Source organism: Rhinolophus sinicus, linkage group LG12 (genome assembly GCF_036562045.2).
Source record: "Rhinolophus sinicus isolate RSC01 linkage group LG12, ASM3656204v1, whole genome shotgun sequence".
Classification (NCBI taxonomy): domain Eukaryota; kingdom Metazoa; phylum Chordata; class Mammalia; order Chiroptera; family Rhinolophidae; genus Rhinolophus; species Rhinolophus sinicus.
Window position 1 is genome coordinate 51,397,776 of NC_133761.1, and position 15,827 is coordinate 51,413,602.

General features: G+C 41.5%; 1 protein-coding gene across 1 annotated transcript in view; it reads right to left on the minus strand.

Moving 5' to 3' along the window:
* AKT3 (AKT serine/threonine kinase 3) overlaps nucleotides 1-15,827 on the minus strand; it is a 252,816-nt gene that overhangs the window by 7,522 nt on the left and 229,467 nt on the right. Inside the window, exon 12 of the mRNA XM_074316835.1 lies at nucleotides 4,579-4,681. Coding sequence (XP_074172936.1) covers nucleotides 4,579-4,681 — 103 coding nt within the window. The remainder of the gene's footprint in view (nucleotides 1-4,578; nucleotides 4,682-15,827) is intronic.

The window sequence follows — 15,827 nt, forward strand, 5'->3', positions numbered from 1 at the left end:
GTAACAAATTCATCACATTTCTGAATACAAAGAAACCTAAATCTCACAGGTATATGAGGGCCCTCACCTCGATATTCTTTAAAGCTAGTTATATCCCTTCCTCCTTCAAGCTCCCTCCTGATTTTCACACTTGGTCACTGTGAGGGCTGTGAGTCTGGAGAAGCAGGACTGAGGAGTTCCCCTGGGCCCTCCATGCTGCACAGGCAGGTGGGGCTGTGGAGGGTGGCACTAGATGGCAATGACAATGACGTGACAGCTAAGAGCCCGGCCAGAGCCTGTAACACCCAGTTGACTATATATCTATACACTCCTGCTCTGAAAGGAGGTCATAGGGAACAATGATGATAATGAACATGAACTATGCCCCCCAAACCCAAATAACACACATCTGGAAAAAGAAAAGAGAATTTCAACGTCTGAATGTGGATCCAAGTAGCGTCAGTTGCCTGATTTTCTTAGAACATTTAACAAATGTAATTATATGGCAGGAAAAGCTACTAGATAGATCTCAAAGCAATCCTCTTTCTCTGTAAGAGGGAAGGCAGAGGATCATTAATGGATATAATGCAAGACGACACATTCCAAAATCTGTTCAATTAATTAACACCAGCGAGGACAATCTGGCATGTTACTGCAGCTGTTTGTAGAAAAGGAATACTCTGCCTTTCTAACTGCTGATTTGTTCTAAGAAATAACTCCATTTTGTTTTAGACAAGCAAGGTGGCGAGTGGGAAGACCACTGCTAACGCATGGTAGCACCGCGGGCTTTGTGAACCAAGCCTCTGTGCCAGCGGCAGGAGCACGGTGGTTCCTCACGGGGCGCAGCTCAAAGCTGCAGGAAGGACGAGCATGTGGAATGTAAGCACATCTCCAGGTTTCACTGATTCTCCTTGGGGCTGCTTCTTAAGGGAATCTAGGAAACACATACCCAGGGACCATCAAACTACAAACGCTGCCCTGTGCCCTGGAAGAACCCAGGGCTGCATTCACTACCACCGAGGCCCCTCCTGGCAGGAGCCCAGGCTGCAGCCTGGTGCCAGAGGGCCGAGCGAGCCCCCAGCTGAGCCACACAGGACAGGCCGTGGGGCCCGCCTGGCCTCCAACTGCTCTGCTGAGCGATTCCATCTGCTTTTCCTCTCTGGACCCTGCATCGGGAGACAGGATGGCACGTCCAGTGCCCTCCCGACCACAGATTGGTGCCCTGTCAGGTACAGGTGACGCTGCTGGACTCACAGTTTGGGGCCGCTCAGGGCCACACCCGCAAACCAGATCGGCCAGACCTACAACCAGATGGATTCCGACACCATCCTGGAGTCAGCAGAGTGCACGGGCTTGTTATCCAGTCTTGTCTCAGCTGTATTAGCTTTTAAACACACTGAGTCACTGGGCTGATCCAGCACTACCCATGTCTGTAACAATATATATTCTTTCAAGAACAGAGTTTTGCTGCTAGTGACAAAATGTGACAGGCCAGGAAAAACCTTCAATTGTAACATTCAGTTCCATTCTATTGTTGATCAAGGAGCTGAGTCACTAGGTCTGGATTATATTCTAGAAACGATGCCGGGTGACTTAAAACTCCAGATATTTCCGTCTCATTTGAGAAGTTCTCAAAATACTTATTCATGTTCTCATGACAACCACCACGTGAGAGTGTAGTGAGGGATAAGGCAGGTAAGCTGAATCTCCAAGAGATTCTGTTTCTTGACAGGCCTTTGAAATTCAAGTCATTCATAAAAATAGAAACTGATGGCTACAGAGGAATATATTAAAAAGCTTTTAATTTGACTTGTTCCTCCTCAGATAGATGTTAAAACTGTTTTGCTGTGGTCATTTTAGTCTTCCACTTCCCAGCATCGGTTAGTGTTCGGTCAGTCCCTTCGCGGTGGCCCTCCATTCACGCCCACTCTCTCTGCTCAGCGTTCCTGGATTGAGCCAGTCATAGCTCCTCATGTAGAGGATCACAGAAAAACACCACACACTGGTTAATCTGGGGCTCAAATACAACCTGAAAACTAGGGTTATCCAAACCTGTAGGACTCTCAGTGTCTTTCCTAAAGAGGTGGCTTCACCTGCCACATTCCAGAGCCAGTGAGTGGCAGAGCCAGGATGCGAAGCAGGGTCTGAGTCCCGGGCTTTGCACCCCTACCACCCTCTTCTGTACTGGGATTTTACTTTCAGCTTTCTGAAGGAACATATGGATGGACCCAAGGCTTGGCCTCTACAGAGCCCACCTACGTTTATAACTTCCAAAACAACATTCAGTTGTCCTGAAAGGAGGCTCCCCATGCCAAAAGCTCCATTCAACAAAGGAAACTGTCTCAAAGAGGCTGAGGGCGAGACAGAGACATGTTAGGAGCTTACCTTCCAATGCCCACTGTGGGTATCACCTGGGGAGGCCAAACACACAAAATTCTGCACGCTGATGGGCAACTGCACGATCTGGAAGGAACTGGGCCTCCTTCAGGCCCTGAAACCACCAGGCCCTCAGCATCATTGGTTTGGTCATTTAATACATATTTGTTGACTACCTATCCTGGGCCAGGCACTTAGCTAAGAGCTGGGGCGAGCAGTGATTGAGACACTCAGTCCTTCTCAGAGCGACTGGATTCTAGTTGGAGAAACAGACAGTAAGCAAAACACCAAATTCATCATCCAGTAAAGGTCAGTGTAGAGAATTAAGGGATGGGGGGGCGGTGTTCGATGCGCTGCATTTTGTTCTTTAGGTTGGAAGGTTACAGGAAGCTCTCTGATCAAGTGACATTTAAGCTGAGTCTGGAGAACAAGCAGGAGCAGCTCCCGCAAATGTGTGGGAAGAGAGCACTCGAGGCAGAGAGCAAGTAAAGCGCCAAGTCCCAGGCACGGTGAGGCATGGTGTGTTCAGGTGTGGCTGGAACACAGGGACAGTGAGGGGACACGGAACAGGATGAGGTCACAGAGGGGGATGGGCCCCAGGTCAGGCAGGGCTGTGGCAGCCAGTGTGTGCAGTTTGGATGTGGAGAGCAATGGGAAGCCGTTGGAAGGTTTTAAGCAGGGCACTGATGTGGTCTGACTACTACAATGAAGGTCATAGCTGAACAACGAGGCCTAGCGAACGCTCTGTGTTGGAAAGTACTCGGCCTAATTCACAGCTCACTGGTTTGCCTGGGGCCAGACAGACACTATGCCAAGGCCAGTGCCCACTGTTTCTTCTCAGACAATCCTCAGCTATTCGCCCACAACTCCACAGACTTTCTAACCTGTCTTCAAAGCTTCAGAGGTTCAAAGATTCTAGCAGTGGCACGCGAGACAGAAAGGAAGCCCATTGCCTCGGCACTGGTGACATACCACGAGCAGCATTCAGCAACAGACGTTTCACACCTTAACCTGGGCCTCGGCCAGGCTGGTGAGTCCTGCTTATGGCTACGGCTGACACTAACTGTGGGACTTGGGGAAGCTTGATTTTTCTTTGGTTTCAATTTCTTCCCTTATAAAATGAAAGTTAAGGGGTTATTCTTGCAAGTCCAAAGAAAGCAAAGTGCACTTATGCACACGTGATTATATTTTTCAATTCAGGGTGTTCACAGTCCCTTGTTGTCAGGCCATGGGCCCCAGATTAAAAACTCTGGGCCTAAGTGACAAATGACTCCTAGATTGCCCTTCGATGCTGCAATCTCTTGACTACGTCCATAGTTGGAACAGCACTGCGCTTCAGTCTTCCCTCTCTGGGATACTCAGTGTATTTCAGCACTATCAACTCCTCTGCTTTTTAAAAAGGAAAGAGTGGAAAAGAAACATAGGAAATAACATAAAGGAAAAGAAAAGGAAAAACCAACATGATGTTATTGTGTGAGCCAAAAGATGTGTGACTTGAAGAAATCTCTTAGCTACCCAAATAATGTCCCTGCGCCTCAATTGTATTCTCAGTCCTAAACTAATGATGACAGATACAGACCTATGTCAGCATATCAGAATGTTTATAAATTATATTTAATAACTTGTTCTTCCATTAAATCCCACTTATTTAGAACATTTATCAAAGTGTGGGGCATATACCGGTGTATGAGCAATGATTTGAACTGGCACCTGAACATATAGTTTTAATAGATACATAGTTTAATTTACATGCATCAAAAATTGCTGGCAAACTAAATTAAGTCTTCACAGATAGTACTGCTTACGACAAAGGTAGGTAAAAAAGAGTGATTCAATTTAAAGTGAATTTTAAAACTATTAAGCGGAAGACCAGAAATAGCAAAATTCTGAAGGAGGTATGTGAGTGGGAGACACAGGCGGGCTCTCTCTTTCAGAATCCTTTCGGCTGATAGCAAAAGAATCTGTTAGAGAACAGTGAGGGCTAATTACTCTATAATTCAGTCTATAATTCTCAGTTTACAATTTTTCCATATGCAATTGTTTCCACCTGAAAAACCTTTTCTCTCAGCTATCGGTCTTTATATTTCCACACTGGGAACTCCATTCTTAAATGGAATGGACTAAGTCATTGTGGGATTTGATCTTGAAAATAGCTAATAAAAAAAGTGACTGTTTTCTTTGGTTATATTGGTATGTTGTCATTTGCCTTCTAGATTTACTTACATTTTTCAGGTGGTGTTATTGTAATAGTCTGAGCTGTAAATTCTTCATCAAAATATCTGGTATCTGTCTCAGATGTTACTTGAGGCTTAAAAGGAGGTACAAGCTGTAAGGAGAAAGCAAAAGCACTGTCAGCAGATTTCCACTTAGAAAGCTTGATTTCTAGGATAAAATTCGATGAAAAGTGGGAGAGACCAGGCTGCTGAGTCACTGTGAGGCAGAGGAGGTCCGGGCTTCCTCAATGGCAGTCTCAGCGCAGGAGAGCAGGATGCTGGTCATTCTGCATTAAATTTGAGGGATTATGCGAAACAGAACAAAGGAGAACCAAAGAATAGGGGGGAGAGGATACTGAGAAGTCTGTCCTAATCTTTTGCCCAACAACAAACACACAACAAAACCATGTGGATGTGGATAGTGGCAGCAAATGTAGGTTCTTCCCAGGGCAGTAAAAGGACCCTGTCACTTCCCTTCTTGGTACCTGGCCCAATGGCTTATTATTAGAAACAGTCCCCAGGCCACAGAGACCACTGCCCTTGTACCTGGCAAAGAACCATAACTCGGCTGACTTGAGATGTGCATTAATGCCTGCCCCTGCTCTGGAACAGGGGTTCTAGGCAGCCCCTCAGGATATGTGCAAATGTTTTATTAAATTTTATCAGATCCTCAAAGGGGACTGTGACCCAAAAGAGATGAAAAGTAACTACTCTGAGGTTGACAGGACTCATTTGCCTCAGGCCTGCAGCAGGTGGAGGGTGGGGTAAGTCTGGGGTTGCTACAGGTTACAGAAGCCTGAGCAATGAGAACTTCCTCTGGCTGGGGGGAGGGCTGGAGCCAGGATAAGGGGAAGCTGGAACCAGAATGGGGGATGGAGCTGGAGCCAGGATGGGGAGGAGCTGGAGCCAGGATGGGGAGGAGCTGGAGCCAGGATGGGGAGGAGCTGGAGCCAGGATGGGGAGGAGCTGGAGTCAGGATGGGGGGAGCTGGAGTCAGGATGGGGGAGCTGGAGCCAGGATGGGGAGGAGCTGGAGCCAGGATGGGGGAGCTGGAGCCAGGATGGGGGGAGCTGGAGCCAGGATGGGGGGAGCTGGAGCCAGGATGGGGGGAGCTGGAGCCAGGATGGGGGGAGCTGGAGCCAGGATGGGGGAGCTGGAGCCAGGATGGGGGAGCTGGAGCCAGGATGGGGATGGAGCTGGAGACAGGATGGGGAGGAGCTGGAGACAGGATGGGGGAGCTGGAGACAGGATGGGGGAGCTGGAATCAGGATGGGGGAGCTGGAATCAGGATGGGGGAGCTGGAGCCAGGATGGGGGAGCTGGAGCCAGGATGGGGGAGCTGGAGCCAGGATGGGGGAGCTGGAGACAGGATGGGGGAGCTGGAGCCAGGATGGGGGAGCTGGAATCAGGATGGGGGAGCTGGAGCCAGGATGGGGGAGCTGGAGCCAGGATGGGGGAGCTGGAGCCAGGATGGGGGAGCTGGAGCCAGGATGGGGGGAGCTGGAGCCAGGATGGAGGAGCTGGAGACAGGATGGGGGAGCTGGAATCAGGATGGGGGGGAGCTGGAATCAGGATGGGGGAGTTGGAGACAGGATGGGGAGGAGCTGGAGCCAGGATGGGGGGGAGCTGGAGCCAGGATGGGGGGGAGCTGGAATCAGGATGGGGGAGTTGGAGACAGGATGGGGAGGAGCTGGAGCCAGGATGGGGGAGCTGGAGCCAGGATGGGGGGGAGCTGGAGCCAGGATGGGGAGGAGCTGGAGCCAGAATGGGGGGGAGCTAGAGCCAGGATGGGGGGAGCTAGAGCCAGGATGGGGAGGAGCTGGAATCAGGATGGGGGGAGCTGGAGCCAGGATGGAGACCCTGCTTGGCAGCTCCTCACAGGCAGAGCCTACAGGTTCTTGTAAAACACAGGAAGGCCAGTCCCAGGGCCTGGAGTCAGAGCACATGTTCCGATCACTACCATTCAGAACACGACATGCTGCTTTTACAATAAAATTCCCACGTGGACAGAAAACAGAAAAATAGAATGACAGGAATTAGTATGTTTTATCAAAAGTTTACAGAAACAGAAATACACAATTGGCTTTAGATCAATGCATTTTCCCACTCTTACTGTCACCAAATTTATGTTAAATAATAAGGCAAAAAGCTTTAAATTATTCTCTAGACAGACCATGTTTAAAAAAAAAACAAACAACAAAAAAACCAGGGCATGATTAGAATTAAAAGCACGTTTTCAAACTCAAGGACCACATTTCAGCTTATGGCACATGTTATATGGCATTTTTAATCTCTTTTCTATCATTCTTTCTCTTTGTTCCAATACACAGCTATTCTAAAGTCTCTATTATTAGCAGGCAATCTTTGGGGATCAAATCAAATTCAGGTTCCATATCAGCTGGTAATGGCTACTACAGAACAGCGTGGCTCCTCCCTAGCAATTTCAACCCCGCGGAACACGCTCCTTTCCTTGTGGGGATGAGACCCCCGCGATGGCACCAGAACAAGTTTCTCTCCAGTGGCTCTGATAGGTCCACTGGACACAAGCAAGCCATTCACTCCACTGATGGGAACCTTCCCTCTCCCATTCAGACACATGGCATTCTTTTCACCAGCACCATGCTCCTGCACATACCAACACCAAAGGTGATGAAGACTGGAGAATTGGGGGTTTTCCTTTTAGAAACTGAGGGGTAACAGCCTTTATCTGGCAGGAAATGGGAGATTGGGATTCTGATTGTAACTGTCTACTGACTCACCACCCGAGACATGTGCAAAGAAATAGGCCTTCATCCTTCTAATCAAAAATCAACCACAAGAAATTCTTTCAGCAGAAATGGGCTCCTATTGGGCAGGTAGGGTAGGTGTTGCTCACCCTCCTCACCCTCCCCACCCTCCCCACCCTCCCCACCCTCCTGCTCGGCTTCTGTCTCATGGCAAAAACTTGAATCTGCAAAGCTTCAGGTTAGGGGAAGGCGGCTATCCTTTTAGATGAGAGAGAGAGAATGGTCACTTGTAGCTTTAAAAAACTGAAACAGACCTAAAAATAGTGTTCCAATGATCACAGGGGAACTGAGTCTGTTCAAATGTCACCGGATATTAGAGAAGACTGAGCTGACCTCCCCTCTCAAACAGTTGCCCTCCCCATCACTTTCTATCCCCACCCTGCTTTATTTTTCTTCAAAAGACTTTTCAACATTTGACACAAATACACACTTACATACTCGCATGCACACACACACACACACACACACACACACACACAAAATTCATTTGTTTAATGTAATTACCGTTACACCTCATCCTCAATAAAAGTTCAATCAGGGCAAGGGCTTTTAAAGAAGTTTTACTGAGGTATGATGATATACGATAAATTGTACATATTAAGAGTATACAATTTGACATTTGACATATGTATCTACCCATAAAACTATCACCACAATCAAGATGGTAAACATAACCATCACTTGCGAACGCTTTCTCATGACCCTAAGTAAACCCGTCCTCTTTCCTATCCTCCGGCTAGCAAGGGCTGACATGTTGTCCGCCACAACTGATTTGTATTTTCTAGACTTTTATGTAAAATGGAACCAGATAGTATGTAATCTTTGTATGTTTTCTTTCACTTAGCATGATGATTTTGACCTTCATCAATGTCACTGTATGTATCAATAGCTTACCCATTTTATTGCTGGGTTATATTCCATCCTCCAGATGTATCACAACTTGTATATCCATTCACCTGTCAATGGATATCTGGGTTGCTTCCAGTTTGGGACTCCCTACAGATAAAGCTGCTAGAAATCTGTATTTCCAAGTCTTTGTATAGACATAAGATTCAATTTATTTTGGACAAATACCAAGGAGCAGAACGGCTGGGTCAAACGTGAGAGGTACGTTTAACTGTTTAAGAAACTGCCAAACTGTTTCCCAAAGTAGCTGCATCATTTTAGGTCACTGCTAACAGTGCATGAGAGCTATACAGCTGTTTTCACATTTCTGCCAACATCGGTTTGGTCAGTCTTCAATACCATACATCCTAATATGTGTTATTTCACTGTGGTGGTATTTCCCTAATGAATAATTATCTTTTCCACGAGTTTATTTCTTTGGTGAAGTATCTGTTCAAATATTTGCCCTTGTCATTAAGTCCAAAGTTCTTTACATACTCTGCATACTTGTCTTTTATCAGATTTGGGATTTTCAAGTATTTTTCCAGTTGGTGGCTTTTTCCTTAGCATGTCTTTTGAAGAACAGACATTCTTAATTTTGATAGTGTAATTTATTAATTTTTCTTTACGGATCATGCTTTTGCCCTTATCTAAGAAATCTTTGTACTATCTAGTACCACAAAGATTCTCTCCTGTGCTTTCTTCTAGAAGGCTTACAGTTAGGACTATGATCCATTTTGCATTAATGTTTTATAAGCTGCAAATTCGTGTTTTGTTTTTTTTAAAAGGATGTCCAGTTGTTTTAGCACCATTTGTTGAATTTGAACTATTTTCAATTAACCATATACAGACAGTGCCCCCCAAAAAGTATACACATTTTAAGAAAGGAGAAAAACTATTAAAACTATTAATACTCAGTATATATTGATAAGAAAAGATGAATACAAGTCATGTGTATACATTTTTTTGGAACCCCCAGTATGTGTGGGTCTATTTCCAGACTCTCTATTATATTTCACTGGTCTCTTCACCCATCTTTACGGGCAATTAGGATGTTATTTGTCCATAACAAAATGTCTTGATTACTGTGACTTAATAATAAGTCTTTAAGTTGAGTAGTACAGGTCCCACAACTTTGTTTTTTGTCAAAGTTGTTTTGGGTATTCTAGGCACTTTGCATCACATATGAATTTTTAATCAACCTAACAATTTCTACAAAATTGCCTTCTAGTATCTTGTTTAGGATTGTGTTGAATTTATCAATCTTGAGAGAATAGATATTGTTAAAATATTGAGTCTTCTAACTCATGAACATGGCACATATCGCTCCATTGCTTTAGGTTGTTTTAATCTCTCTCAACAATATATTTTAATTTTCAGTATAAAAGTCTTTCACATCTTGTGTCAAAAGTATTCCTAAGTACTTCATATTCCTAAGTAAAAAGTATTCCTAAGTAAACATATTTGTGTTGGTATTGTAAATAATATTTTTTGTTAATTTTCATTTTAGATTGTCTGTTGCTGCTGTATAAAAAATTACAGTTGTTTCTGTACCCTGCATTCTTTTATATATTTATCTTATATCAATCTATTTATGGGTTAAACTTTAGTAGCTGTTTTGTACATTCCATCTGATTTTTTACATAGATAATCATGTTGTCCATGAATGAAGACTAAGATTTACTTCTTTCTTTCTAATCTGCATACATTTTTTTTTTCTTGCCTCATCACACTGGCCATTGGATTTAATTTATTCTTCTTTTTCTAGTTTCTTACGATGAAAGATAAGGTCATTGATCTTAGACCTTTCTTCTTTTCGAATACAGTCATTTGGAATTGGAATTTCCCTTTAAGTATTGCATCAGTTGTACCCCACAGCTAAACATGTTTTGTTTCCCTTTTTAGTCAGTTCAAAATACTTTTTAATTTCCCTTTTGGTTTCTTTTTTATCACATGGATTATTTAAACTTTTATTTAGTTTTCAAATACTTGGGGATTTTCCATGTAGCTTTCTGTTTTGATTTCTATATTCATTCCCTGTCATTCAAAGAGCACATACTTTAACTTACTTGAATCCTTTTACTTTTATAGGGTTGTTTTACTCTAAATATGGTATAACATATGTACCATAAGTTCTGGATGACCTTGAAAAGAATGAGTGTTCTTCAATTATTGGGTGGTGCTCCCTACGGATCAATTAGATTAAGTTGGTTGATAGTATTGCTAAAATCTTCTACAAATTTAATGATTTTCTCTCTACTTCTTGGGATTTGTCTGTTTTTCCTTGCAGTTTTATTAGTTTTTGTTTTATGTATTTTAACTTTTGTTAGCAGGTGCACAGAAGTAGTAGCAGTAGTTTATGTGTGATGTATGTATGCGTGCATGTTTGTGTGGTGTGTGTGTGCCTGTGTGAACAGATTATGGAGATCTGAATTTACTCAATTGTGAGAGCTGGTTATACAGTCTCTGTAAGGCTTCTGTCTTCACGTTTAATGCCAGAGCCTGGTGTCCATAGGACAGGAAGGGGAGAAGAGAAGATGTGTGTAAAGCAGGAGAATAAAGTGGAACCTCAAAAAGCATGAGCTGGGGCCTACCTGGACAGGCTGAAACCCATGCCATTTCGTATTGCCTCTGACTCTGATGTGGACATCCTACACAAGCTACGTGCCTGTCATGGAGCTAAACGTACACCCTGGCATACTAGTGGGAAAAGCTAAAAGAGAATGCAGGGGGAGACGGAGCCGATGCAGGCCTGACCACTGCCTCAGGCCAATGAAGTGAACTAACAGATAAGCAACAACATGACGAGCTACAAAATGGCTGCTGCTTCACCTCTGGCCTCAGATTTGCCTGCAAGAATCTTACACACCAAAGGGAATTCTGGGAAATGTAGCTTAGCCTAGTCAAATTGACTAAAGCCACCATACAAACAAAAATATCTTCAAAGCAGCAAGTGAAATACAACACATAATTTATAAGGGAACAAATAATTGAATAAGCACTGACTAAATTATCAACTCACAATTTTATATTCAGTGACACTATCCTTCAAGAATGAAGGCAAAATAAAGACATCAGATAAAAGAAAACAAATTCCTTTCCTGCTGACTTGCACTGTAAGTTATGATGATGGAAATTCTTTAGGCTAAAAGGGAATGATACCAGAAAGAAACCTGAATCTTCGAGAAGGAATGAAGAGATGAAAATATCCTGGAATTAGACAGTGGTGGTGGCCGCACAACTCTTTGAATACACTAAAACCTCCTGAAGTGTATACTTTATAGGGTGAATTATATCACAGTTAAAAAAATAATTAATTTGAAAGAAGAATGAAGAGCATTTTAAATGGTAAACATGTAGTTTTATACAAATACTAAAAATTCTAATTTAGAATCTGGGACAGAGATGAAGATCAATCTTCAAATAGGAACACAGGAGTTTAATGAATGAATTGAAAGCCTTAAAATTAAATTAGTAATGTACGAAAAATTGGCTTAGACCCTTTCAGAAGAGTGATTATTTCATTTAGCCCCGTCTGTTCCTTGCACTTGAGTAATAAGAATACGCATTATCTTTTAAACAGTTGCCTTTCCATTGAAATGAATATGAACCAAATGACCAAAATTAACTACCCAGTGCCTACATTACCCTCTAAAAGCAAGTTTTCTCTTTCTTTCTGAAGGGAATCTATAGGCTGTGCTCCATTCAGTTATTGCTCCTTCTTTCTATTCTGCAATTTTCTGTGTAGCCAATGCTTGGTGTTTCCATTTCTTTCACCTTTCATTTGAGTCAAAAAGTAAAAAAGAACCATTTCAAACATAAAGGAAAACCATTTTCTGGACCACAAAACAAATCTGAATACATTTTAAAGGGTTAATAGCATATAAACTATGTTTTCCAACTACAAGACCATTAACTTAGGAGACAATAAAAGAAAGATGTCTGAAAAATCCATATATTTGGAAATTCAACAACACACTTCAAAATAATCCCTGAGTTAAGAAGAAATCACAAGGAGAATTAAAAATATTTTGAAATAAAAACACAGCATATCAAAATTTGCAAAGCATGGCTAACAGTCCTTAGACAGAAACTTACAGCACTAGTGCTTATATTAGAAAAAGAGAAAGGTCTCAAAGCAATAATTTTAGCTTCCTCCTAAAGAAAATAGAAAAAAAAGAGCAAATTAAACTCAAGAGTAGAATAAAGAAATGATATGGAGCAGAATAAATTTGAACACAGAAAAACAATACAAAACAATCCATGAAACCAAAAGCTGGTTCTTGAAAACATTTCAATAACATTGACAAACCTCTAGTCAGATTAATCAAGGAAAAAAGGGAGAAGACGTAAATGACGAGTATCAGAAATAAAAGAGAGGTCATCATCACATATACTACAAACACTATAAAGACGGTATCTTTATTTATTTAGTTACTGAAATTGTTCCAGCGTTCACCGCTGAGAATTCCTTAAGGTTGGCTCCTGTGCCCTGTTAACATGCCCCTTTCTATCTATCTTTCTTGGGTTTTTACTTTTCTGGGAAATTTCTTGGGCTCATCTTTTATTTTCTTCATTTCAGCTCTGGAACCAACCACGTCTCCAAGCAGTCTTGATTCCTCTTATTGGAGAATGATATTTAGAACGCAAGAGCTCGGTGCTAGCTGTGATCATTAAAATCATATAATAGTAAAAGACATTTTCTCCCTAAGATCAGGAACAAAGCCAGGATGCCCCCTCTCATCACTTCTATTAAACACTGTAGTGGAAGTCCTAGCCCGTATAATAAGGCCAAAGAAAGAAAAATACATACAGATCGAAAATGAATGAAAACTTTTTTATTTACAGGCGATGTGATCATCATGAAAAGACTCTTAAGTAAACTACAGAAAAAGGTATGAAGACTAATAAGTGAGTTTTGCGCAAGAGTGCAGGATACAAGGTCAATCTACAAAAATAAACTGTATAGACTGGCAACGAACAATGTGAAAATGAAATTTTAAAATACCATTTACATCAGAAGACATGAAATACTTAAGGATAAATCTTTAAAATATGAGTCAGATTCACTGAAAATTATGAAGCATTACTGAGAGAAATGAAAGACCTAAATCCATGAAGAGATACACTGTGTTCATGGATCTAAGATAGTACTGTTCAAATGTCAATTCTCCCCAAATTTATTTACAGATTCAACATAATCTCACATAAAATCCAGCAGACTTGTTTTGTAGAAGCTGACAAACTGAGTGTAAAACCCATATAGAAATTTATCTAGATAAATTCATATTGAGGACATCCCGCCAGACAATGTCAAAGGCACTTCAGAGATCATAATTTTTTATGTAAAATGACTTGTCCATTTCCACCCTGGGAAGGAAGAAGCAAGTCCAGGACAAGAATTTCCACATTTCAGTGCTATCCTCTTCAGACAGCCACATCAGCCCCTCATAATTAAGATTAATTCATGTTTTACTTTGGGAGAGATCTAGATTTTCTCTAAAGATACCAGCATCTCTACTTGTATTTTCATCTCTCGATTTGCCACAATGTATAGAAAAATGGCCAATAATCATATAAGAATAAAATATCTCCCAAAGCATACTAAAACTGTAATTCAAAATGCCTGCTTAGGGATGAATTAACCTCTTATGAATAAGTTGCACATTTTAAGGATATAAGGGTCCTATAAAAATGCCTGATTTTATAAATTATTTTATAATTTGTACTGTCCAAAGCACTAGAATTTTTATTGAATTCATTAAAATAGCTACTGGTATCAACATTCCCATAATTATTTCCTTGTTTATTAGTGATACAATACAACCCTAAATAGACCCAAATCCCATTTTCACAGCATTTTAGAAAGAGACTTAAAATGTCAGGCTGCTGCTCTCACGCTGCTGTCCAAGTACGTGAGGATGGCTGGAGACATGGTGCGTCTCTGACACCCAGGAGACCCGAGGAAACCCGAAGCAGGTGTCAGGCTATGACTAATTCCATTGCTCATGGAAACTGTAATTTTTGTGGTATGCTTTTCTGTGCAAGACACTTAACCTTTGCTCAAATTAAGTATCATCTATTTTTTATCAGTTCTAATAATTTAAACTCATTTCTCCACACACATCATCTAAAGCTATATTTTGGCAGTTCCTTCTCCCTCCCTGTCCCACTTGGGGACGCCTCTGATTCCATTCACCACAAGGCAGCTGCCTGGGTGTCTCATGTCACCTCCACTCTGGGCGTGTCGAGTCCAGTGGAGCAGAGACAGGTAAGCCTGGCTTCTCACTGGTGGGCTAGCTGGGGTCTCAGAGCTTTCTCCAGGTGACCCCAAACTACCATTTAACATGAGAGCCAAACTCATGAGGAAATCTTTGTAGCAACTCGTCTCCTAACAGGACTGAAGAAAGTCCATGTTTTGCCTCTTCTTTAAGATAGCAGTGTCACACTAGGGCTTCACAATTATCTCTTAAAATAATTTTTCTTTCTTTTTCTACTTTTTTTTTTGATTGAGTCTTTCTTCAACAGGGATATTTAGTTGTGGCTTGCGCACCAAGGAAAACCTCTGACCATGTGTTATTTCTGGGAGACATGACAAGACCTGGATCTCTCTCAGGTTCTTCTGTAGTGGACTAACACGGTAACAACAGTACATAGTTCATTAGGGCCACAGATTGTACAACTCATAAGGAACATCATCAGCGTTATAAAGTGGATGTAGAGCTGCCCAGAGGAAGTGAATAAATACTGAGGGCATTTAAGGATGGTCATGCTTCTCGTAAGGGTTGACAAGGATCTGATACCCACCAGTGCTTTATACAAGGTACAAAACTCAGGAGATGAGAGTTTAATTGAAGTTGGAATAAAAGCAGTTAATATGGGGCAACTATTTTAAACACCTCATTACAAGAAACGCTTAGAAAATCACCACACTCCCTCTTATCATAACATAATACAGGAAAGAAGTACTTGTCTTACTTCCTTACAACTCACATGATATCATTCTACCTTTGCTTTAGGGACTAATAGAGAATATTCGGCACAAAACAGACACTACATAAATGTTGACTGATACATCTTTCAGAGAAAATATGAAAAGCTGGAATAAACTGAAATGGAAGGACAAACTACACAAAATAACTGGATAAAAATTCTTAGCAAATCTTGGCTTACATGAAAATTTCACAGTAAAAATTCTATATGAGCATTTGAAAATCAAAAAATCTAAATCAGTGTCTATACTTACAATATCTGAAGTAGTAAAAATAAAATAAACAAAAATTTAAAAGATAGAACCGACACAATAATACCCTGCTCCCGAATTGAAGCAGAAACTTCAGTATTAAAAACAAGTAATAATCACAGTACAATAAAAATAAAGGTACATAATTTGTAGCATCCATTTCACAGGTATTAAAGTTCTGTTTCAAATAACGGAAAAGTCCAAAAGAAGACAAATAAATGTATTACTTTGTTAAATGTCAAAACTAAACTGCTTTTAAATTCCTTTTAAAATAAAGGTTTGTATAACTATATCTGAAGAGTTCATTTTAAAATTTAAAGGCATATGGACAAATTTTAAAATTATA